This window comes from Lepus europaeus, chromosome 5 (genome assembly GCF_033115175.1).
Source record: "Lepus europaeus isolate LE1 chromosome 5, mLepTim1.pri, whole genome shotgun sequence".
Lineage (NCBI taxonomy): Eukaryota > Metazoa > Chordata > Mammalia > Lagomorpha > Leporidae > Lepus > Lepus europaeus.
Window position 1 is genome coordinate 44,545,792 of NC_084831.1, and position 17,804 is coordinate 44,563,595.

The window sequence follows — 17,804 nt, forward strand, 5'->3', positions numbered from 1 at the left end:
ACCCATCTCAGGGCCCCAGGCTAGGGGCAGGGTGGTCGGGCCTCAGCCCCCAGCTCCTCTGCATCCGAGCTGCCCGGGCACGCCTCTCCTCCAGCTCCATGGACAAACCTGCTGTAGTCTGGCCACCTGCCCAGGCCTGCCCGAGTGCTGGTGCCCAGACAGGCCCATCCATACCCTGGCGGCCTGGGGGAGCCCAGGGAGTGTTGGTCAGCCAATGGTCTCTGAGCTCCCGAGACTTGGAAAACAAATAGTACCTTTATTTAGTTGTCACTGGATTTGAAAACACAGAAAGGAATAGAAAGGTCTGACTGCATTTCACGTTGCAGGCTTCCGGGCATCCTGACACCTGGTCCCCCCCCCACCCCCGGCTGCTTGGCTAGGGTGCCCCAGGCTGAGCCTCTCGCTGGGCCCCGGCTTGCCCACCTAGGCGGCTTCTGTCTCCAACCAGCTGTGCTCAGCCGAGATCGCTGGTGGGACAGGAGCCAGAGCAGGCTGAGGCACGTGGAAGGCGGGGGTCCCGGCCTGGGCTGGCTGGGCTGGCTGGGCTAGGCCCACCCTGCAGAGAAACTGTTTGGCTGATACCACATGTCGTGGGGTAGGGTGGGGGTCTGGGCCTGGACACGGCTGGGGCCGACACCAGGACGTGGGGGCGGTGGTGACTGTGGAGCTCTGGACCCGGAAAGGAGTGGCGGGGGCTTGGAAGCCTTAGTGTCAAGATGGTGGGCAAACACTTCCGACCCCCAGAGCCTCGCCTCTGTCATCCACAAAGTGGGGCAATAGCCCCCACCCCATGGCCTCGCAGGCTCATGCGGGGGACACTGTCCAAACTGGGGCCCTGCCCGTCCCTGGCTGGCTGGCGGGTGCCCGGCACGCGCCGTCCCCCTCTCTGGGGCTCCATTTCCCATCCGATTGCGCTCAGTGCACCCTCTCAAGGACGGGAAGGACGAGTACTGGCCCCTGTTGGCTGCTCTGGAACGTTGTTGAGTGGACAGCCTGCCCTTGACCCCTGACCCCAGAGGCCTCTGTAGCGCTGCAGGCTCAGACATTGGTCTCGAGCTCACTGATCTCGATGGTGCAGTGGTCCAAGCTGGTGGTGGCCGGCTCCTCGTCCTGCTCCACCTGAACGGGCACGTGGTGGGGGCAGGTGGGGCCCAGGGTCAGCTCCGAGGCCTCGGCCACACTCTTCACACAGCCGTTCTGCTGCCTGGCCACCACCTCCTGGAGGCTCACCGGCTTGGTCTCGCAGGGCGGCAGTTTCTGGTGAGAGGAAGCAGGCCTCAGTAGCAGCAGGCAGGAGTGAGGTTAGACACCAGGGAGCACCAAGGGTCAGTGGAGCTGAACGAGGTCAGGGCCAAGGACCGAGGCATGCGTTTTCCTACAGACATGCTTGTGACCTTGGCATTCATAGGGTCTGGCCGAGTCCGGCTCCCGGGCTGTCCCGCCTCTTGCTGGGACAGTCTTAGTAGAGGAAGGGCTTGGGGTGGGGGGCCCAACCTGAGCCTCACTGTCCCCACTGAAGCTGGGGCAGCGACAAGACCACACAGCCTGGACACACCCACAGACCTGGGAGTTGTTGTGTGGCCAGCCAGCGCCATTCCCGCTAGAGTGGAATTCCCAGGGCCAGGGGCTGTGGTCGGTCACATTTTGTCCCCACGGTTCCACGTTTGTCTAGCTCAGTGCCAGCTGTGGCAGGCGCTCAATAGACAGATGTGGGAGGAGCTGGTCAGCGCCTGTGGCAAACCAGGAGGCTGGGGCCCGGTGGCTCTGGCTGAAGGCTCCTGGTGGGTCAGAGGAAGATCTGGCTCCCTGCCTGCCCTCTGAGGCTCCCAGGAGGTGGGCGCTGCTCTCACCTCAGCGCCCGTGTCCCGAGCAAAATCCTTCCGGCAGATGTGGGCCATGATGCCTGCGGCCAGTGCGTCGCCCAGCACATTGATCATGGTGCGGAAGCGGTCCCTGGAGAGCCAGGCAGGCAGTGAGGGCCGCTGGAAGAGGACAGCATCCAGCCCACAGCAGCGAGGCCAGGCGGCAGCGCGGGGACGGCCGGCAGGGCAGAGCCTGCAGCAGGAGGTCCCCAGGCCCCTGCAAGCCCCCTGCCCCTGACCTTGGTGGTGCGGAAGCAGGTGGCACAGGGCCGGCTCCGTGGGCATGTGGCTGGGTGTTGCCTGGGGCCCCATGCTCAGCTGGACCAGGCTGTCATGAAATTCTTCCTCACCTTTGATCGAGGGGCCCTGCATTGTCACTTCTGGACCCTGGGCCCCACAGGTTACACAGCCAGGCCCGTGCCTGCACATAGGGCGCTTACGCTGGGTCAAACATGGCAGCCCTGGCCCTCTATCCTGGCAGGCCCTCGGCTGCCCACCCTGATGCCTGCTGTCTTGGCTGAGCAGTGGGGTCGGGGGGAGGCACTCACAGAGCCCAGTCGACAGCGATGATGAGGTTGATGTCGTCCGTGGGCAGTCCCACGGAGGTCAGCACGATGACCATGGTGACGAGCCCAGCTTGGGGGATGCCTGCTGCCCCGATGCTGGCTGCAGTGGCTGTGATGCTGCAGGCAGAGGGGAGGGGAGAGGAAGAGCAGGAGCAAGAAGGGGCTGGTGACATCAGAGCCCTGGTGCCAAGCAGGGGGCCAGGTTGCCGGGGTCTCTGGGGCAGGCAGAGGGCCAGGGCCGTCAGGGCTGCACAGCAGGGCATTCTTGGGGGCATGTCCTGTGGCCCTGGGCCCCCAGCCCTGGCCTCAGGGAACCTCCTGGCAATCTGTGGAGCCTCGTGTCTGGAGCTGCACCTCCAGCGTCCCAGGAAGCTGTATTCTGAGCACCCACAGGCATAGCTGTGCCCTGGCCGCCCCTGGGGCCTGGGGTCCCAGTCCTTGTGCTTGGGTTGGTCCGTGGGGACTTCCTCAGCCTCTGTCCACTGCAGCACCCCTCCCTCGGGTGCAGCCGGGGCAGAGGCCCTCCACTGCCCTCAGCCCCGCCCTCCGCTGGCCCTGGGCCCGCCCACGCTGCCCTCCCTGCCCGGCCTGTCCAGCTGGGGCTCTCCCGCTGCTGCCCCGAGTCCCAGAGGGAGATGACTTGCTGTGCAGCCTGGAGGGAGCCCCTGGCCCTGTCTGGCCCCCGAGACCACCCCCCCTCCCACCACCAGCCGCTGCGGCGTGTCAGGGTGCACCTGATGGTGATGATCTGTCCGAAGTCCAGCTCGTAGTTGTTGACCTGGGCGATGAAGATGGCAGCCACGGCTTCGTAGAGCGCGGTGCCGTCCATGTTGATGGTGGCGCCCACGGGCAACACGAAGCGGGCGATGCGCCGGTCAATGTGGTTGTTCTCCAGCAGGCACTTGAAGGTGATGGGCAGTGTGGCTGAGCTAAGGACACAGGGGCCGGCGTCTGTCCACCACCCTCCTCCGGCGGGTGCTGCCTGCCTGCCTGCCGGGCAGCGGCTCACAGCAGGGGAGAACAGGAGCCCTGAGGGGCGTGCCCGTGCCCACTCAGGGGGGGCGGGGGAGGGGGGCATGGCTGCCCGCAGAGCACCTGCTGTGTGCAGGGCCCTATTCTGCGTTCGCTCTTGGTTCTTCCTATGAGGTGTGTGTTTGAGTCCGTCCTACCCATGAGGAGACAGAGCCCAGGGGAAGGCGGCGCTGAGGCCGGCCGAGGGCACCTGAAGTGCCGCCTGGCGGGGCTCTGGCTTGGGCTCCTGCGTCCCCAGCTCTGCGTGTCCCAGTCAGTACCCGCACTGCAGAGCTAGGGGGGCATTAGGCTTAGCAGAGCCCTGGGGGCGGGGCCTCTGCTGCCAACGGTGGGGTGGGCACTGCCAGGGGAAGGGGCGTGCGGGTCGTTTTACACATTGAGGAGCCAAGGAGGCGGCTTTGGTGCCAGACTTGGCTCCCGAGACTTCCCCTGTGGAGATCCTGGGCCCTGGCTGTGGGCAAAAGCCCCCTTTCTCAGCAGGCTGAGGCACTCAGCACAGGGCCACCCCTGCCTGGCCCCTCGGCCAGCGCGCGTGCTGTGCACAGCTCCGCCTCCCCGAGGGCCTCTGTGCCCAACCGGGCTGGAGAGTCCCCAGGCCAGGGTGGGTTCCCCCATTCTCCACAGAGGGCCCCAGCCTGTGCAGGGGGAGGGGACACAAGGAAGCTGAGTGCCTGGCCTGTGTCACCGCCCGTGCCTGACCAGGATGCCTGTCCCCGCTGTCGAGCCGCCCTGCAGAGGTGTCCCGGGGCGCCTGGCTGGCATGTCCTAGCGACTGTCCTAGCAGGGCCAACTGCAACAGCAGCTCCCATGGTGAACGTTCATTGCCTTTGCTGGTGTGCCTGGTCAGCATTGCGACAGCTCGCTCTGCCCCTGGTGGGCGGGGCCAACCCTCACTTGGACCCAGTGAGCTTTGGGGATTGTGGGCAGTCAGGGAGGCTGCCCCCTGGTGGTTTTGGGGCCATGCTGGTACTTTCTGTGGTTCTGCAATGGGGGGGGGGGGGCATGAGGGCTGGACAGAGGGCTACCTGGAGGAGGTGGCCAGCGCGATGAGCAAGGCCTGCAGGACCCCGCGGATGAAGACGATGGGGTTCTTCCTGGTGACGAGGAAGTAGAGCAGGGGCAGGATGAAGAGCCCGTGCACCACGAGCCCACACACCACGGTCACGGCGTAGAAGCCCAGCTTCTTGCCCACGGCCTTGGGGTCGTCCATCTCCAGGATCTTGCCGGCAATGAGGAACACGATGCCGAAGGGGAAGTACCTGGAGCAGGGCGGCTGGGATCAGGTGCTGGGCAGGCGAGGGCCCCACCGTGGCCCCGGCACTGCCTCGCTGCGGGGCCCCATCCCCTCTGAGCCTCCCAGGGCACCGGTGAGGAGGGATTGAGGCTGTGTAGCCATGGGCCGGTGCTCGGCACCAGTGATACCCGTAGCCTCAGCCGCCCCCGCCCTGGACAGCCCCTTGCAGCTCTGCCTGCCCTGCCTGAGCCTCCGAGGAGTCGCCCTGCCCTCAGGAGGCCCCTAGTTCAGCCCCAGCACTGCCGTAGCCTTCACCAGTGACCTTGGGGAGGCCTCTGCCCTAGGAACTTGCAAGGCTGGACTAGAACATTCCCGAGGCCTGAACTCTGAACCAAGGTGTCCTGCGTCCCCACCTCCTGTCCCAGAGCCGAGCCGGTGAGGCTTCGTGTGCTGGGGAGTGAAGCCAGGACAGCAGCAGAGCCAGGCTGTGCCCTGGGGCCACCTCCACACAGGCTGGGCCTGGGCCTGCGCAGGGCCCAGAGCCTTGGGCTGATCTGCCCAGGAGAGGAGGCTGGACCGAGGGCTCCCTCTACCCTGCAGGCCTGGGAGAGGCCCCCGGTGACGCTTACCACCCAGCCACCGCCACGATCTTCATGACGGACTCGTTGAGGCACTGGCAGAAGCTGACCAGGGGGGCTCCGCTGTCACCCATGCGGCCCAGCATGATGCCTGCGGGGCGGGGACACAGGAGCGCTCAAGGCTGCACCAGGCAGCTCTGCACCCTCCACGGAGGATGCACCAGAGCAAGCAAGAAAAGAAAGGCCCAGGGTCTGCACACAGCTTTAGTGGCAGCCAGGGTGGGGGCAGTGGGCAGAGGGCAGCGGCCAGACTGGAGAGAGGCAGGCCTGGCAGGACTCGGAGTGGGGCTGGGCAGAGGCGAGGGCACCGAGGAGGATGGCGTGGCTTCTCACCCGAGAAACACCCCTGGGGAAGTTGGGGAGGCGGGAGGTCACACCCCCGGGCCCTCCAGGAAGGCTGCTGCTGGTTTTTCCAGTACGACTCTCACGGCCCCTGGCGTGGCCGGGAAGCCCAGGGTCGCACGCACAGCCGGATTGCTCTGGAAGGGGTAGGAGTTGTCCCCAAGAACGGAGAAGGCCCTGTGTGTGTTGTTTGGGAACGAGGCCTATCCATGGGTTTGCGGGGTCTGGAGCTTTATACTTGGGAACCTCCCTAAAGGCACAGGCTCAGAAGGGGCTCCCCAGCCTCATGGTCACTCACCTGTCGCAGGCTGGGGGCTCGGGGCCCCAGGGAGGCTGTGGTGGGGGCCTGCTGTAAGGCATCAGGGGGAGCAGGCTGGGGACCCTCCCGGGGAGGGGGTGGTGGTGACGGGGATGGGGTTGATGATGCTTCAGTCCTTAGTGGGGATCCACCCCTCCCCCATCATCTCGAGACCTCAGCTGGTGATCGGGGACCAGGCTGCTGGGAGGCACTGGGGCAGGAAAGGAGAGGCAGGGTTGGTGCCCCAGAGCAAACCAGTGCCCAGGCCGGGCTCCAGGAGAGGAGGGAAGGGGGCCCCAAGCCGCCGTGGGCCGGTGAGGCAGCACGGCCTGGAGGACAACGTGGAGCAGCGCCAGGGATTGGCTCAGCTGGGGCCGCAGCACCTACCCATGGTGGCCGAGAAGATGACGATGCCCAGCACGTTCATGCCGTCGCTGGTGCCCGGCTCTGACTTGTAAACCACCTCGGGCGGCGGCGTCAGGTCCAGGGCGAAGTTCTGCACGCGAGAGCCGTTCTCCTCCTGGACCCCGTAGACGAGGATCCGCCGAGCAGGGGTCTCCTCCGGGGCCACCTTGGGGGACTTGACAACCGGGGTCGTCTTGGTGCGGTACTGGTGGGCGACAGCCAACCAGGAAGGGGTCAGGGCCAGGTGTCGTCAGGAACGGCACAATAGGGGTCGGTGCTGTGGCACAACGGGTTAAACTGCTGACTGCAGCGCCGGCATCCCATATGGGCACCGGTTCAAGTCCTCACTGCTCCACTTCCGACCCAGCTCCCTGCTGATGTGCCTGGGAAAGCAGCGGAGGATGGCCCAAGGGCTTGGGTCCCTGCACCCCTACATGGGAGGACCCAGATGGAGTTCTGAGCTTCTGGCTTCAGCCTGGCCCAGCCCCAGCCGATGAGGACTGAACCAGTGGATGGAAAATCTCTCTTTCTCTGTAACTCAGCCTTTCAAATAAAATAAATAAATCTTAAAAAAAAAAAGTCACAACAACGATACCATCTTGAAAGGGCATTGTGTCCACCTGTGTCCATCCCGCCCTGTCAGGTAGGCCAGGAGATTACCATTGAGATTTTACCCAAGAGGGAACTGAGATGCCTCATCCCACACACTACTCAGCCAGGCCTCCCCCAGCCCCCACTCCTCTCCTCCCCACCTGAGCCTCCACACTCCATCCGGGTCCCTTGGAACCAGCCGTTCATCTCCGTATCCTCCATCAACCTTCCGTGACCCACCCACCTGCCAGCCAGCCCTGCTTCCCACCTGATGGTAACACACCTTCTTTTATTTATTTATTTATTTGTTTATTTTTATTTGTAAGAGAGAGGACATTGCCACCCTTCAATTCACTACCCCAAGTACCCACAACGGCTCTGGAGCAGGGGTGGGGGGCGAAGCCAGGACTTAGGAACCAATCTATGTCTCCCGTGTGGGTGGCAGGAACCCCGCCACTTGAGCCATCATCTGCGCCCCCCACCCCCTTGGTCTGCAGGAGCAGGGCGCTGGAATGGAAGCAGAGCCCAGAGTTAAACCTAAGCGCTCCGTCGCAGACGTGGGCATCTCAACTCCTAGGCTGATGGCGCAGCCCGAGAGGTTCCTGAGGGAGGGAGGTCAGCTGGGAGGAGCTGGGCTGCCTGCCTCTCTCTTCCTCTCTGCCCCAGAGCACCCCTGGGTCTCTCCCTCTCCCCTAACCCGGAGCCTCCCAGCCTCCCAGCCTCTCAGCCTTCAGCCTCAGGAAGGCAAGCCTTGAGGGGGAACCAATCAGGAAACAGATGAGACTCAAGAGTCTGGGCTTAGGGGTGGGTGATTGGCTAAGATGGGTCCTATATCAGGGTGCCTGGGTCTGAGGCCCAGCTCCGCTTCTGATCCAGCTTCTTGCTAATGTGCGTCCTGGAAGGCAGTGGTGATGGCCCAAGTACTTGGTCCCTGCCACCGGTGTGGGAAACCTGGACTGAGTTTCTGGCTCTCAGCTTTGGTCTGTCCCAGTCCCGGATACTGGGGGTATTTGGGGAGGAAAACAACAGATGGAAGATTAATCTCTGTCTCTCCCCAGCTTTCAAATAAAATGAAAATAGGGGCTGGCACTATGGCGCAGCTGGTTAAAGGCCCGGTCTGCAGTGCCGGCATCCCATATGGGCACCAGTGTGAGTCCTGGCTGTTCCACTTTCTATCCAGCTCCCTGCTAATGCTCTTAGAAAGCAGTGGAGGATAGCCCAAGTGCTTGGGCCCCTGCACCCATGTGGGAGACCCAGAGGAGGCTCCTGGCTCCTGGCTTCAGATTGGCTCAGCTCTGGCTGTTGGGGCCATTTGAAGAGTGAATCAGAGGATGGAAGACCTCTCTCCTGCTCTGTTTCTACCTCTCTCTGCAGCTCTGCAATTCAAGTAAATGAAACAAATCTTTTTTTAAAAAAAGAAACCAAATAAAAATTAAATAAAAATCTGTGCTTCATTATCCCTATCTGTAAAATGGGATAAAAGAGAATTAACCCCACCTGGATTAAGTGGGATACTATACATGAAGTGCTTACAATGGCTGCTGGCACATGTAAGCCCTACGTGGGTATTACTGCTATCATCATCATCATCATCACCACCATCATCACCATCACCATCACCATCATCACCATCACCATCATCACCATCATCATCATCATCACCATCATCACCATCACCACCACCATCATCATCACCATTACCATCACCATCATCACCATCACCACTATCATCATCATCACCATTACCATCACCATCATCACCATCACCATCATCACCATCATCACCATCACCATCATCACCATCATCATCATCATCACCATCATCATCATCATCACCATCATCACCATCATCATCACCATCATCACCATCACCATCACCATCATCACCATCATCACCATCACCATCATCACCATCACCATCATCACCATCATCATCATCATCACCATCATCACCATCATCACCATCACCATCATCACCATCACCATCATCACCATCATCACCATCACCATCACCATCATCACCATCATCACCATAACCATCATCACCATCACCATCACCACCACCATCATCATCACCATCACCACCACCATCATCATCACCATCACCATCATCACCATCATCACCATCACCATCATCACCATCACCATCATCACCATCACCATCATCACCATCATCATCATCACCATCATCACCATCATCACCATCATCATCACCATCATCACCATCACCATAACCATCATCACCATCACCATCATCACCATCATCACCATCACCATCACCATCATCATCACCATCACCATCATCTCAACATTGATCAGTTCATGCTGGGTGCCAGAGGTGCAAAAGTGGGCCACATGACTTCTGCTCTGTGAGTCTTGGGAGGGAGTAACTAACTCTGCTTCACAAAGAAGGGGACATTTGATTTGGGTCTTGAAGAATGGGTAGGAGTTTGCCAAAAGGTAGAGAGTATTCCAGGCAGGTATGATGGAGAACAATGCTCTCCCTCTTCCTCTGATACCTTCACCAGGTTCCCAGGATCAAGCCCAAAGTCCTAGTTCATCCCGTAGGGGAAGCCCCGGGTGCTAGGGGGTGCAGTGACCGCTCAAGCTGTCCCACTGCTCACCAGTCACCTCCTGTGTGGCCCCAGCGGGCTCAGGAAATGCCAGCTGGGTGGAGTCAACAAGCAGCTGGGCTTCAGGAGGGGCATCAGTGTGGGAAGTTGTGAGTGTGCACACACAGGCTGGAGCCCAGGCTGTGCCTCCGCAGCTTCTACTAAGGCGACAGGACCGCTGAAGAGGGAGCAGGTGACGTGCGTTACAGCCCAGCCCCACAAGGGGCGGCGCGTGTGCTTCCAAGAAACATGGAGCAGCCAGGGGAAAATGCTCCATACGAGGCAAGTGAGGAAAACAGCAGGGCAAGAGCTGCTCCACAGCCCTGGTTTTATTGTTTGGATGTTTACACAGAGAACAGAAGACAGAGAACAGGCTATCTGCCACCACGGTCGCTAGGTCCTGGAGCTGGAGGTGATTTTGACCCTCTATATCTTTTAGCATTTTCCTAATTTTCTCCAGTGACTGTTATTACGATTCTTATTAGAGGGCAAAAAATTATTTGAAAAAGAAAGAGCACACAGGCTTTGAAGCCTGGCGTTAGCTCCTCACGTTGTCATTCACTGTGGGATAAGCTCGGGCAGCTCAGATCATCTTTCCCAACCTCAGTTTCCGCATCTGGGAAAGGGGCTCCCTCTCCCCTAGTGCAGAGTCACCGCGGGAGGAGTGCGTGGGGAATGCTGGGCACAGACACCCCACATGAACAACTGGAACCCAGGGCAGGGGCGTGGCCACGGAGAAAGTGAGGATCCAGGCCCCACCCCTCCCCAAGCCTGGACCCCTTCCAGCCTCCTCCTCCGGGAGATGAGGAAACTGCTTGGGCAAACCTGCCGCTTCCCAGCGTGGCCCAGGCTGGCCCTGCCACCTGCACCCCCCACACCTCTTCCCTCCCACAGCCCTGGGTCCCACTCACCTGTTTGAACGTGGCTTCCACCAGGTTGGCTGGGAACATGTTCCTAAGAAGAGAGTCAGTACCTGGAGCATCCCAGAGCACAGGGTGGCAGGTGGGGCCCCTGGGGTCTCCTGATTACCACCCTCGGCAGTCACGGCCTCCCGGGAGCCACCCCCGCCTTCAGGCCACTCACTTCTCTACCCCGCCACCACCTCCACACAGCTCCCTCCACCTCCTCAAACCAAGGCCTGGCCCCTCCGCCCCGCCCCGCCCCCACCCCCATGACGTCCCTGGTTGCCCGTGGTCCTTCTGGTGTGGGTTGGCTCTGCTCCAGCACCCTGCCCATCTGCCTCCCCCCAAAGCGGCCTCCCTGCGGTGAGACTCGAGTGCTAGGATTTTATCTGGGGGACCTAGCAAAAGACCTGACCCGGAAGTGGGATCTCCATTTGGTGGCTGTTTTCTTCCGTAGCTAAAGGATGATAAAACCTTGTCCTACCAGACCGGAAGACACCACCTTCTAGAAACCCTAAACTCCACCTTTATTCCCATGACAACGAAGCCGTCAGATCCCACACAGCTGTGGGGAGATGGCAGCATGGGGTGGAACCTGCCGGCAGAGCCAGGACTTAGTGCCTCTGAAAAGGTTGTCCCGGATGGAAGTGGCTTCACAACCCGAGAGGGGGTGGCCGATTCCTTCCAGGGCCCCGCGCGGCCGCCCCGCTGCTCAGGAAGTCAGAGCCCTCATTTAACCTGCACGCCAAGTACAGTCCAGGCGCTTTAAAGAAATGCATCAGTACAGTAACAGCGCCAGAAGCTGCAAGAAGAATAGGTGACTGCTTCGTCAGCTCTCAGGATATGGGAGGACTTGGGGCCGGCGCTGTGGCGTAGCAGGTAAAGCCGCTGCCTGCAGTGCCCACATCGCATATGGGCACCAGTTCAAGTTCACTGGGAAAGCAGTAGAAGATGGTCCAAGCCCTTGGGACCCTGCACCCACATGGGAGACCCGGAAGAAGCTCCTGGCTTCAAATCAGCCCAGTTCTGTCCCCAACGGCCATCTGGGGAGCAAACCAGTGGATGGAAGACCTCCACCCCCCCGCCTCTGCCTCTCTGAAAGCCTGCCTTTCAAATAAATAAATCTTAAAAAAAAAGAAGAAGAAGAAGAAGAAGAATATGGAAGAACTCTCTAGAACCAAACAAAAAGGAGCAACGAACCCGGCGAGGATTTTACTGTGTTGAAATTCAGGAATTCTAGGTGGGACGGAGCACCCGGGGTGGATCCTGAGACAGTGGAGAGGGACCTTAGTGGAAAAGCGGGTGAAACCCAGATCAGATCTGCGATTGAGTGAGTTAGCGGTGCTGTGCCAGCCTCGTTCCTTCGTTCTGACAAATGGTATGTGAGACGCTCACACCAGAGGAAGCCGGGCCAAGGGTGGATGGGGTCTCTCTTTTCTTTGCAGCTTTTTGAAAACTGAAAATTAGGCCAAAGTGAGATGCTAAAGACAAAACAAAAGAAGAAGTGGGTCTCTTAGCTTGTAATACAAATAAAATTCAAAAGCAAACGACAAACCGGGGAGGTGACAGGACCAGGTGTTCCCACCCAAGTCTAAGCAAATCTCGCCTCTCAGCAGAAGGGACCTGCTTGGTTCACCGAGGGGACCCAGCTCCCAGGACGCCAGGCACGCAGCAGGCACCCAGTCAGTATCTGCTGTGTGAACAGACGGACGCAGAGGATCACGGGAAGAGGGGACCAAGCAACTCAGAAAAGAAGAAGGAAGGCCCGCGACACTTTTCAAACCCATTCAGCTTCGTCGGTAAGCACCTTCTCACCCACGAACCTGACAAGGCGCTGGTTAGGTGACCAGGCGCCACGCTGGGGAGATGGGCAGCCTGGAGACTGGAAAGCGCTTGTGACGCTGTGTCCGCACCCCTTCCAGGCATCTCCTCCACCTCACAGAGGCCAGCGCAGTGCCTGCACCTCCTCCCGTGGGCCCCACACTGGCTCCTCTGGCTGGAGGCCCCCCGCCCCACCCCTGGCCCGCTCTTGGCAAAGCTCTTCTCTTTCACCATTCACCTCCCACTTGCTGGGCTTCAAGCTGTGGCCTAGCCTGTGCTTGCTTTCTGTTTAAGATTTATTTATTTGAAAGGCAGAATGCCACACACAGAGAGAGAGGGAGAGACGGAGAGGGATCCTGCAATGCTGGTTCACTCCCCAATGGCCTCAATGGCCAGGGCTGGGTCAGGTGGAAGCCAAGAGCCGGGAGCACCATCCGGGTCTCTCACGTGGGTGCAAGCACTTGGGCCATCTTCCGCTGCTTTCCCAGGTGCATTAGCAGGGAGCTGGATCAGAAGTGGAGCAGCCGGGACTCGAACTAGCGATCCCGTGGGATGTGGCTGTTGCAGACGGTGACTTCACTGCTGTGCCACAGTGCTGGCCCTGCGTGTGCACTATTTCTTAGCCTTGCATCCCAGCAGCCACTGTGGGAAGTGGAAACTGGAACTTTCTCTTGGCTGCCAAAATGCAGCCTTGGTGTGAGAGCCGGGCAGGAGGAGGAAGAGGGTCAAGAGCAGGGCACGGGCGAGGGGTGGGCCAGGCCTGCTGTGGCCCCGTTGCCCCCTACCCTTTCCCACAGCTTCAGCTTTGTCGCGGGAGGGAAGCAGCAGAGGTCCTGGGGGTGGGCTCTCAGAAGCCTGCTGGAGCTTTCCCCCGAGGGATCAGCAGGTTGCTGCCACCACCTGCGAGGACCCTCGGCACCACGCAGATGCAAAGCAGCGGAGCCCATGCTGGCATCAGGGGCCCAAGGGCGCACAGCCTGCCACGGCGCGAAGGGCCACCTGCCCTGGGCGTGGAGGGCGCTCCTCCTGCACCGGCTGGCGCCAGGGGCCCGAGGGCGCGCAGCCTGCCACGGCACGAAGGGCTGCCTGCCCTGGGCGTGGAGGGCGCTCCCGCTGCACTGGCTGTGAAACAGTTTCAGTCTCTCCTGGAGACAGCCCAGGAAGTGCCACTGCCCTGTAAGGCTCCCTGCTAATGGTCTGGGAAAAGCAGTGGAAGATGGCCCAAGTGCTTGGGCCCCTGCCACCCATGTGGGAGACCTGGAAGCTCCTGGCTCCCAGCTTCGGTCTGGTCTAGTGCTTACCCATGAGGTCATTTGTGGAGTGAGCCAGTGGATGGAAGATCTCTCTCTCTCTGTCACTCTGTATTTCAAATAAATGAATACATTTTTTTAAAAAAAGAAGCCAAATGTAACTTGCCCCCACTGTATCCATTTCTTTTAAACAGGGATAATGTAGATGGTGGGCTGTGGCAGGGCTGTGGCAGGGCCGGCCAGCTGCCTCCTGCAAGTCTCCATCTGCCTTTGCCTCCTTACCAGCAGGAGCCCTGCTATAGCATGGGGACCCACAAGGCCCTGCCATCGACCCCCGATGCTCAGCTTCCCTTAACATTGGCGTGGCATTGACAGGCAGGTGGCAGCTGTTGAGTGGTGCTTCCTGGAAAAGTCTAGAAGAGGTGCACATCCAGCCAGGACCTTTCAGTACTTTCCTTGAAATTTCTTCTTTCTGCCTAGAACACAGATGTAGTAGCTGGAGCTTCAACAACATTCTTGGGCCAGGAAGCACACCAAGGATGAAAGCCAAGAGCTTGGCACACAGAGGGACGGGACATGGGATCCTGGTGACCATGAACTGCCCGTTTCTGGGCTGCTTACTAGGGAGAAGATGCCAGCACCGCCTCACCTAAACCTCTTCTGTTTCAGGTTTCTCTTCACCAGCAGCAGAAAACAATTCCTGACTAACACGCATGCTTGCATTAAAGATCGACTAATTCATCTGGCAGATTTTAGTGAACAATTGCGCTTTTGATGACTCAACAGGAAAATGCACAACATTAGGCCTTGAAGATCCACGGGAACTCTCTGCTCATCCCATGAGGCCTGGGCTCTCGAGGGCGGCTCCATAAAATACAGACAGAACACACCTGGGCATCCTCAGCCACCCCGAGACCCCGTCCCGGCAGGCCAGGCACGCCTCAGCCCCCTCCTCCCCTCCTGGGACCCATCCAAATGCCCCCACTCCCATGTCCCCAGTCCAGGCCCCAAAGGTGGAGATGGTGCCTTTCTGAGCAGAGCTCCTGAGAGTCTCAGCTGATCCCTAGGAGGGAGCTGGGAGCTGTAGGCAGAGCCAAGTCATTACTTAATCTCTGTGGTGTTTTAATAAGATTGGGAAAAAGAAGAAGGGGCCAGCTCCACTGCGCATTCTGCTTGGGCTTTTCCTGTGAGCTGTGCTGGGCACGGACGTCAGCGCGCTGGAGCCCCCGCTGGGAGCCTGGGAGAGGAATGTACGTCGTGGCGGGTCACGCGGGGACACGGGTGTCTTCCAGATGCACACACGCGTCTCCGCACCCCTGAGCGCCTGGAGCCTTGTCTTCCGTGCACTGGGCCTCCGCATCTTTCTGATTTGTCGTTTGTCACACCTGCCCCCAGGTCCCAGGCCCCAGGGGTCGGTGTGCTTGTTCGGTCACCAGCACTTGCAGGCACCTGCTCTGGCCCAGGGCCTGGTCCCTCCACTGCCAATGTTCCTGTTTTCTGCACAGTCCCTCAGAGCATCGCAGTGGACACCTGGCACAGCCTCTCACCCGGCTCCCAGCACAGCATCTTCATCCAGAGCAGGTGCTTCATCCAGGTGCACTGGACAGAACGGAAGAGGCTGCCCCAGCCCCCCTTCCGGGACACCCGCGTGCCTCCAGGCAGAGCCCGTCCACGGCACTGGCTCTGTGCCCCCTTCCCACGCCCACTAGCTTGCCATGTCTCAAGGCCGGCAGCCAGCCCTCCAGCTGCGCTCTGGCCTGCCCTCCCGACCTCATCGTCCAGAGCTCACCCCCAGAAGCCTCTGCTCACTCCCCTGCGCCCCCTCCTGGCTGGCAGGCCTTTGGGTTTCAGAAGCACAGAGCCAGTGGGGATCTTGGAGGTCCCTGGGGAGGGGCGAGGGCTGCCTGGGGCCACACGGCAGCGCTGAGGCTGCAGGGCTCCCAGGCTTGGGTTCTCTGCCCCATGAAGCCACGATCACTCTTGGCCAGGGAACAGTGACGGTCACGGTCACGTTGACGCCAGCCTCCCAGCTCTGCACTTTCACCACGCTGACGGCCGTGCAGGGCAGGGAGTGCCTGGGAACACTGGGCTCTGACGCGTGCATTGGTCCCGAGCCCCACAGCTCTGAGCAGCAACGCCCCCCACCACGTGGAAGAGCTGTTCTGAATTAGAGGATCCAAGACGTGATGAGTCACGGTCACCCAATCCTAGAAATAACGGACCTTCAAAGGCTTCCTGCCACTCCTCCGCCTCGGCCCTCAGGACAGCGCTGCCCGCTGCGTGGAGCCGGGCTCCTCCTCCTGCCCCGGCTCGCTCCCCCAGCTCCACGCAGCCTGCAGGGCAGCCGCGGACCAGGGCATACCAGGGCCTCCTCACCACCGTGTGGCCCGTGGGCCTGGCGCATCTCCGCCCCCACTGGGGGCTTCAGACCCCAATGCCCCCGCTGACCCCGCCTCCCGCGTGTGCCCTCTGAGCCGTGCACTGTCCTGGGCTGCAGCCTTCAGCAGGGAGAGACCTTCAAGGGCCGGGGCCCCATGGGGCCTCTTACGAGGATATTCCGGCGCACAGGGCAGATCAAGAAACAGGCATGTGATGATGTTGGGAAATACTGCAGGCTCGAGGACAAAGAAAGCAAGAGAAGAAAACAGAGCGGTAGAGACCGGACGGCCCCGCTGAAGCGGTGACGCAAACCGAGGAGCGCGTGGAGTGAGGCAGGGCCACGCGGCCTCGGCAGGAAGGGCCATCCCAGAGGCGGCGGCGACAGCGGCCAGGAAAAGCGGCTGACTGCGGCTGACTGTGACGGCTGACTGTGACAGCCGCGGAGGGTGTGGCTGAGGGAGGGGAGGGCAAAGGAGGGGCCAGGCAGAGGTGAGGCTGATATGTGTGTGCGCGTGTGTGCGTGCTCGCATGTGTGTGTGTGTGTGTGTGTGTGTGTGAGAGAGAGAGAGAGAGAGAGAGAGAGACAAAAGGCCCGGATGCCACAGTAAAGACTATACACTGGGTTGGAGAGGCTCCTCTGGCTACTGGGCCGAGACCGGAAGACCTGAGAGGAGGGAGGTGGCAGGGCAGGGGCGCCGCACACCTGAGCGGAAGGTGCTGCAGGTGCACCGGGTTGGGCAGAGGGCCCTGACTTGGGGTATGGCTTTGAAGGCAGCGTCGACGAACTTGCTGAAGAGTTGGATGTGGGATATGAGAGAATGAGAGATGTGGCACCAAGATGGACGGAGCTGGGGAAAGCACAGATTTATGGGGCAAATCGAGAGTTCAGCCTGGCCGTGTTAACTTGGATGCTTTCGAACAACTGGGGGTGAGAGCCAGGAGTTCAGATGAGAGGTGTCCAGGCGGGGAACAAGATTCGGGAGTGAGCGCTCGCGGACAGAAGGTGTCCGTGGTAGTGGATGCAGTATCACAGGTGAGGGAGTGTGCATGAAACGCAGCCTGCCCGGGCCTCACTCTGGCTCTAGATGCGACAGGTGAGGACACACAAAAGGGACAGAGTTGCAAGCATGTTTGTGACCACGGCTTCCTTGCACGCTTCAAAGGATAAAAGAGAAGCTGGAGACTTTTCTAGAGAAAACGGAGACAGTGGTTGATTGGCGGAGGGAGAGGTTGGCTGATGGCACCGATGCACCTGTTCGCTGGTGGCAGCGGGGTCCCCTCCCCGCCTGAGCCTGGGCTCGGCCCTTTCCTCTCCGGCTGCTCCCCCTTCGGGGTAAGGACCCGCGCTGGCTGGCCGTCTCCTGGACTCCTGTCGCCACCACGAAGTCAGTCGGGCTGGGCTGCTGGAGTCAGGAACACAGGAATGCAGCCGCAGCCGCTGTGCCAAGGCTGCCTCAGAGCAGCTGCTCCCCACGGAGCCGCCAGCTCGCAGCAGACACAGATCTGGCTGGCCTGCAGGCCTGCGGTGCCGTGCTAAGCCAGCCGTGGGCTGGATTGTCACACAGCAGTGACCAACAACAGGGACGGCGAGAGTTTCCTTAGAGCAGGGCGGCTGCTGCGGGCTGGGCGTCCTGCCCCCTGGGACGGACGGAAAGGCTTTTGCCTCACTTGGAGCCGAGAGGGCTATGCAGAGGCCTTGGCTTCTGTCCCCTAGGACTTGAGGGTGGCGGGGCTGATCCATGTCCTGATTCATAACCAGAGACCCCAGGGAAGGCCTGCGCTTCCAGCAAGGGGAGCGCATTTCTTGGGGACGGGCCCTGCCCGGAAGGGTCACCCCGAAGGGGCGCTGGCCCCAGCCCGGGTGACCAGAGC

General features: G+C 60.6%; 1 protein-coding gene across 1 annotated transcript in view; it reads right to left on the minus strand.

Moving 5' to 3' along the window:
* Nucleotides 1–951: 951 nt before the first annotated feature.
* The window catches only part of SLC1A7 (solute carrier family 1 member 7), a 41,351-nt gene continuing 24,498 nt past the window's right edge, over nt 952–17,804 (minus strand). Inside the window, exons 4-11 of the mRNA XM_062191355.1 lie at nt 10,492–10,534; nt 6,360–6,582; nt 5,324–5,423; nt 4,486–4,719; nt 3,163–3,357; nt 2,411–2,545; nt 1,851–1,953; nt 952–1,257 (exon numbers count right to left, since the gene is read on the minus strand). Of these exons, the coding sequence (XP_062047339.1) occupies nt 1,039–1,257; nt 1,851–1,953; nt 2,411–2,545; nt 3,163–3,357; nt 4,486–4,719; nt 5,324–5,423; nt 6,360–6,582; nt 10,492–10,534 (1,252 nt within the window). The 3' untranslated portion in view covers nt 952–1,038. The remainder of the gene's footprint in view (nt 1,258–1,850; nt 1,954–2,410; nt 2,546–3,162; nt 3,358–4,485; nt 4,720–5,323; nt 5,424–6,359; nt 6,583–10,491; nt 10,535–17,804) is intronic.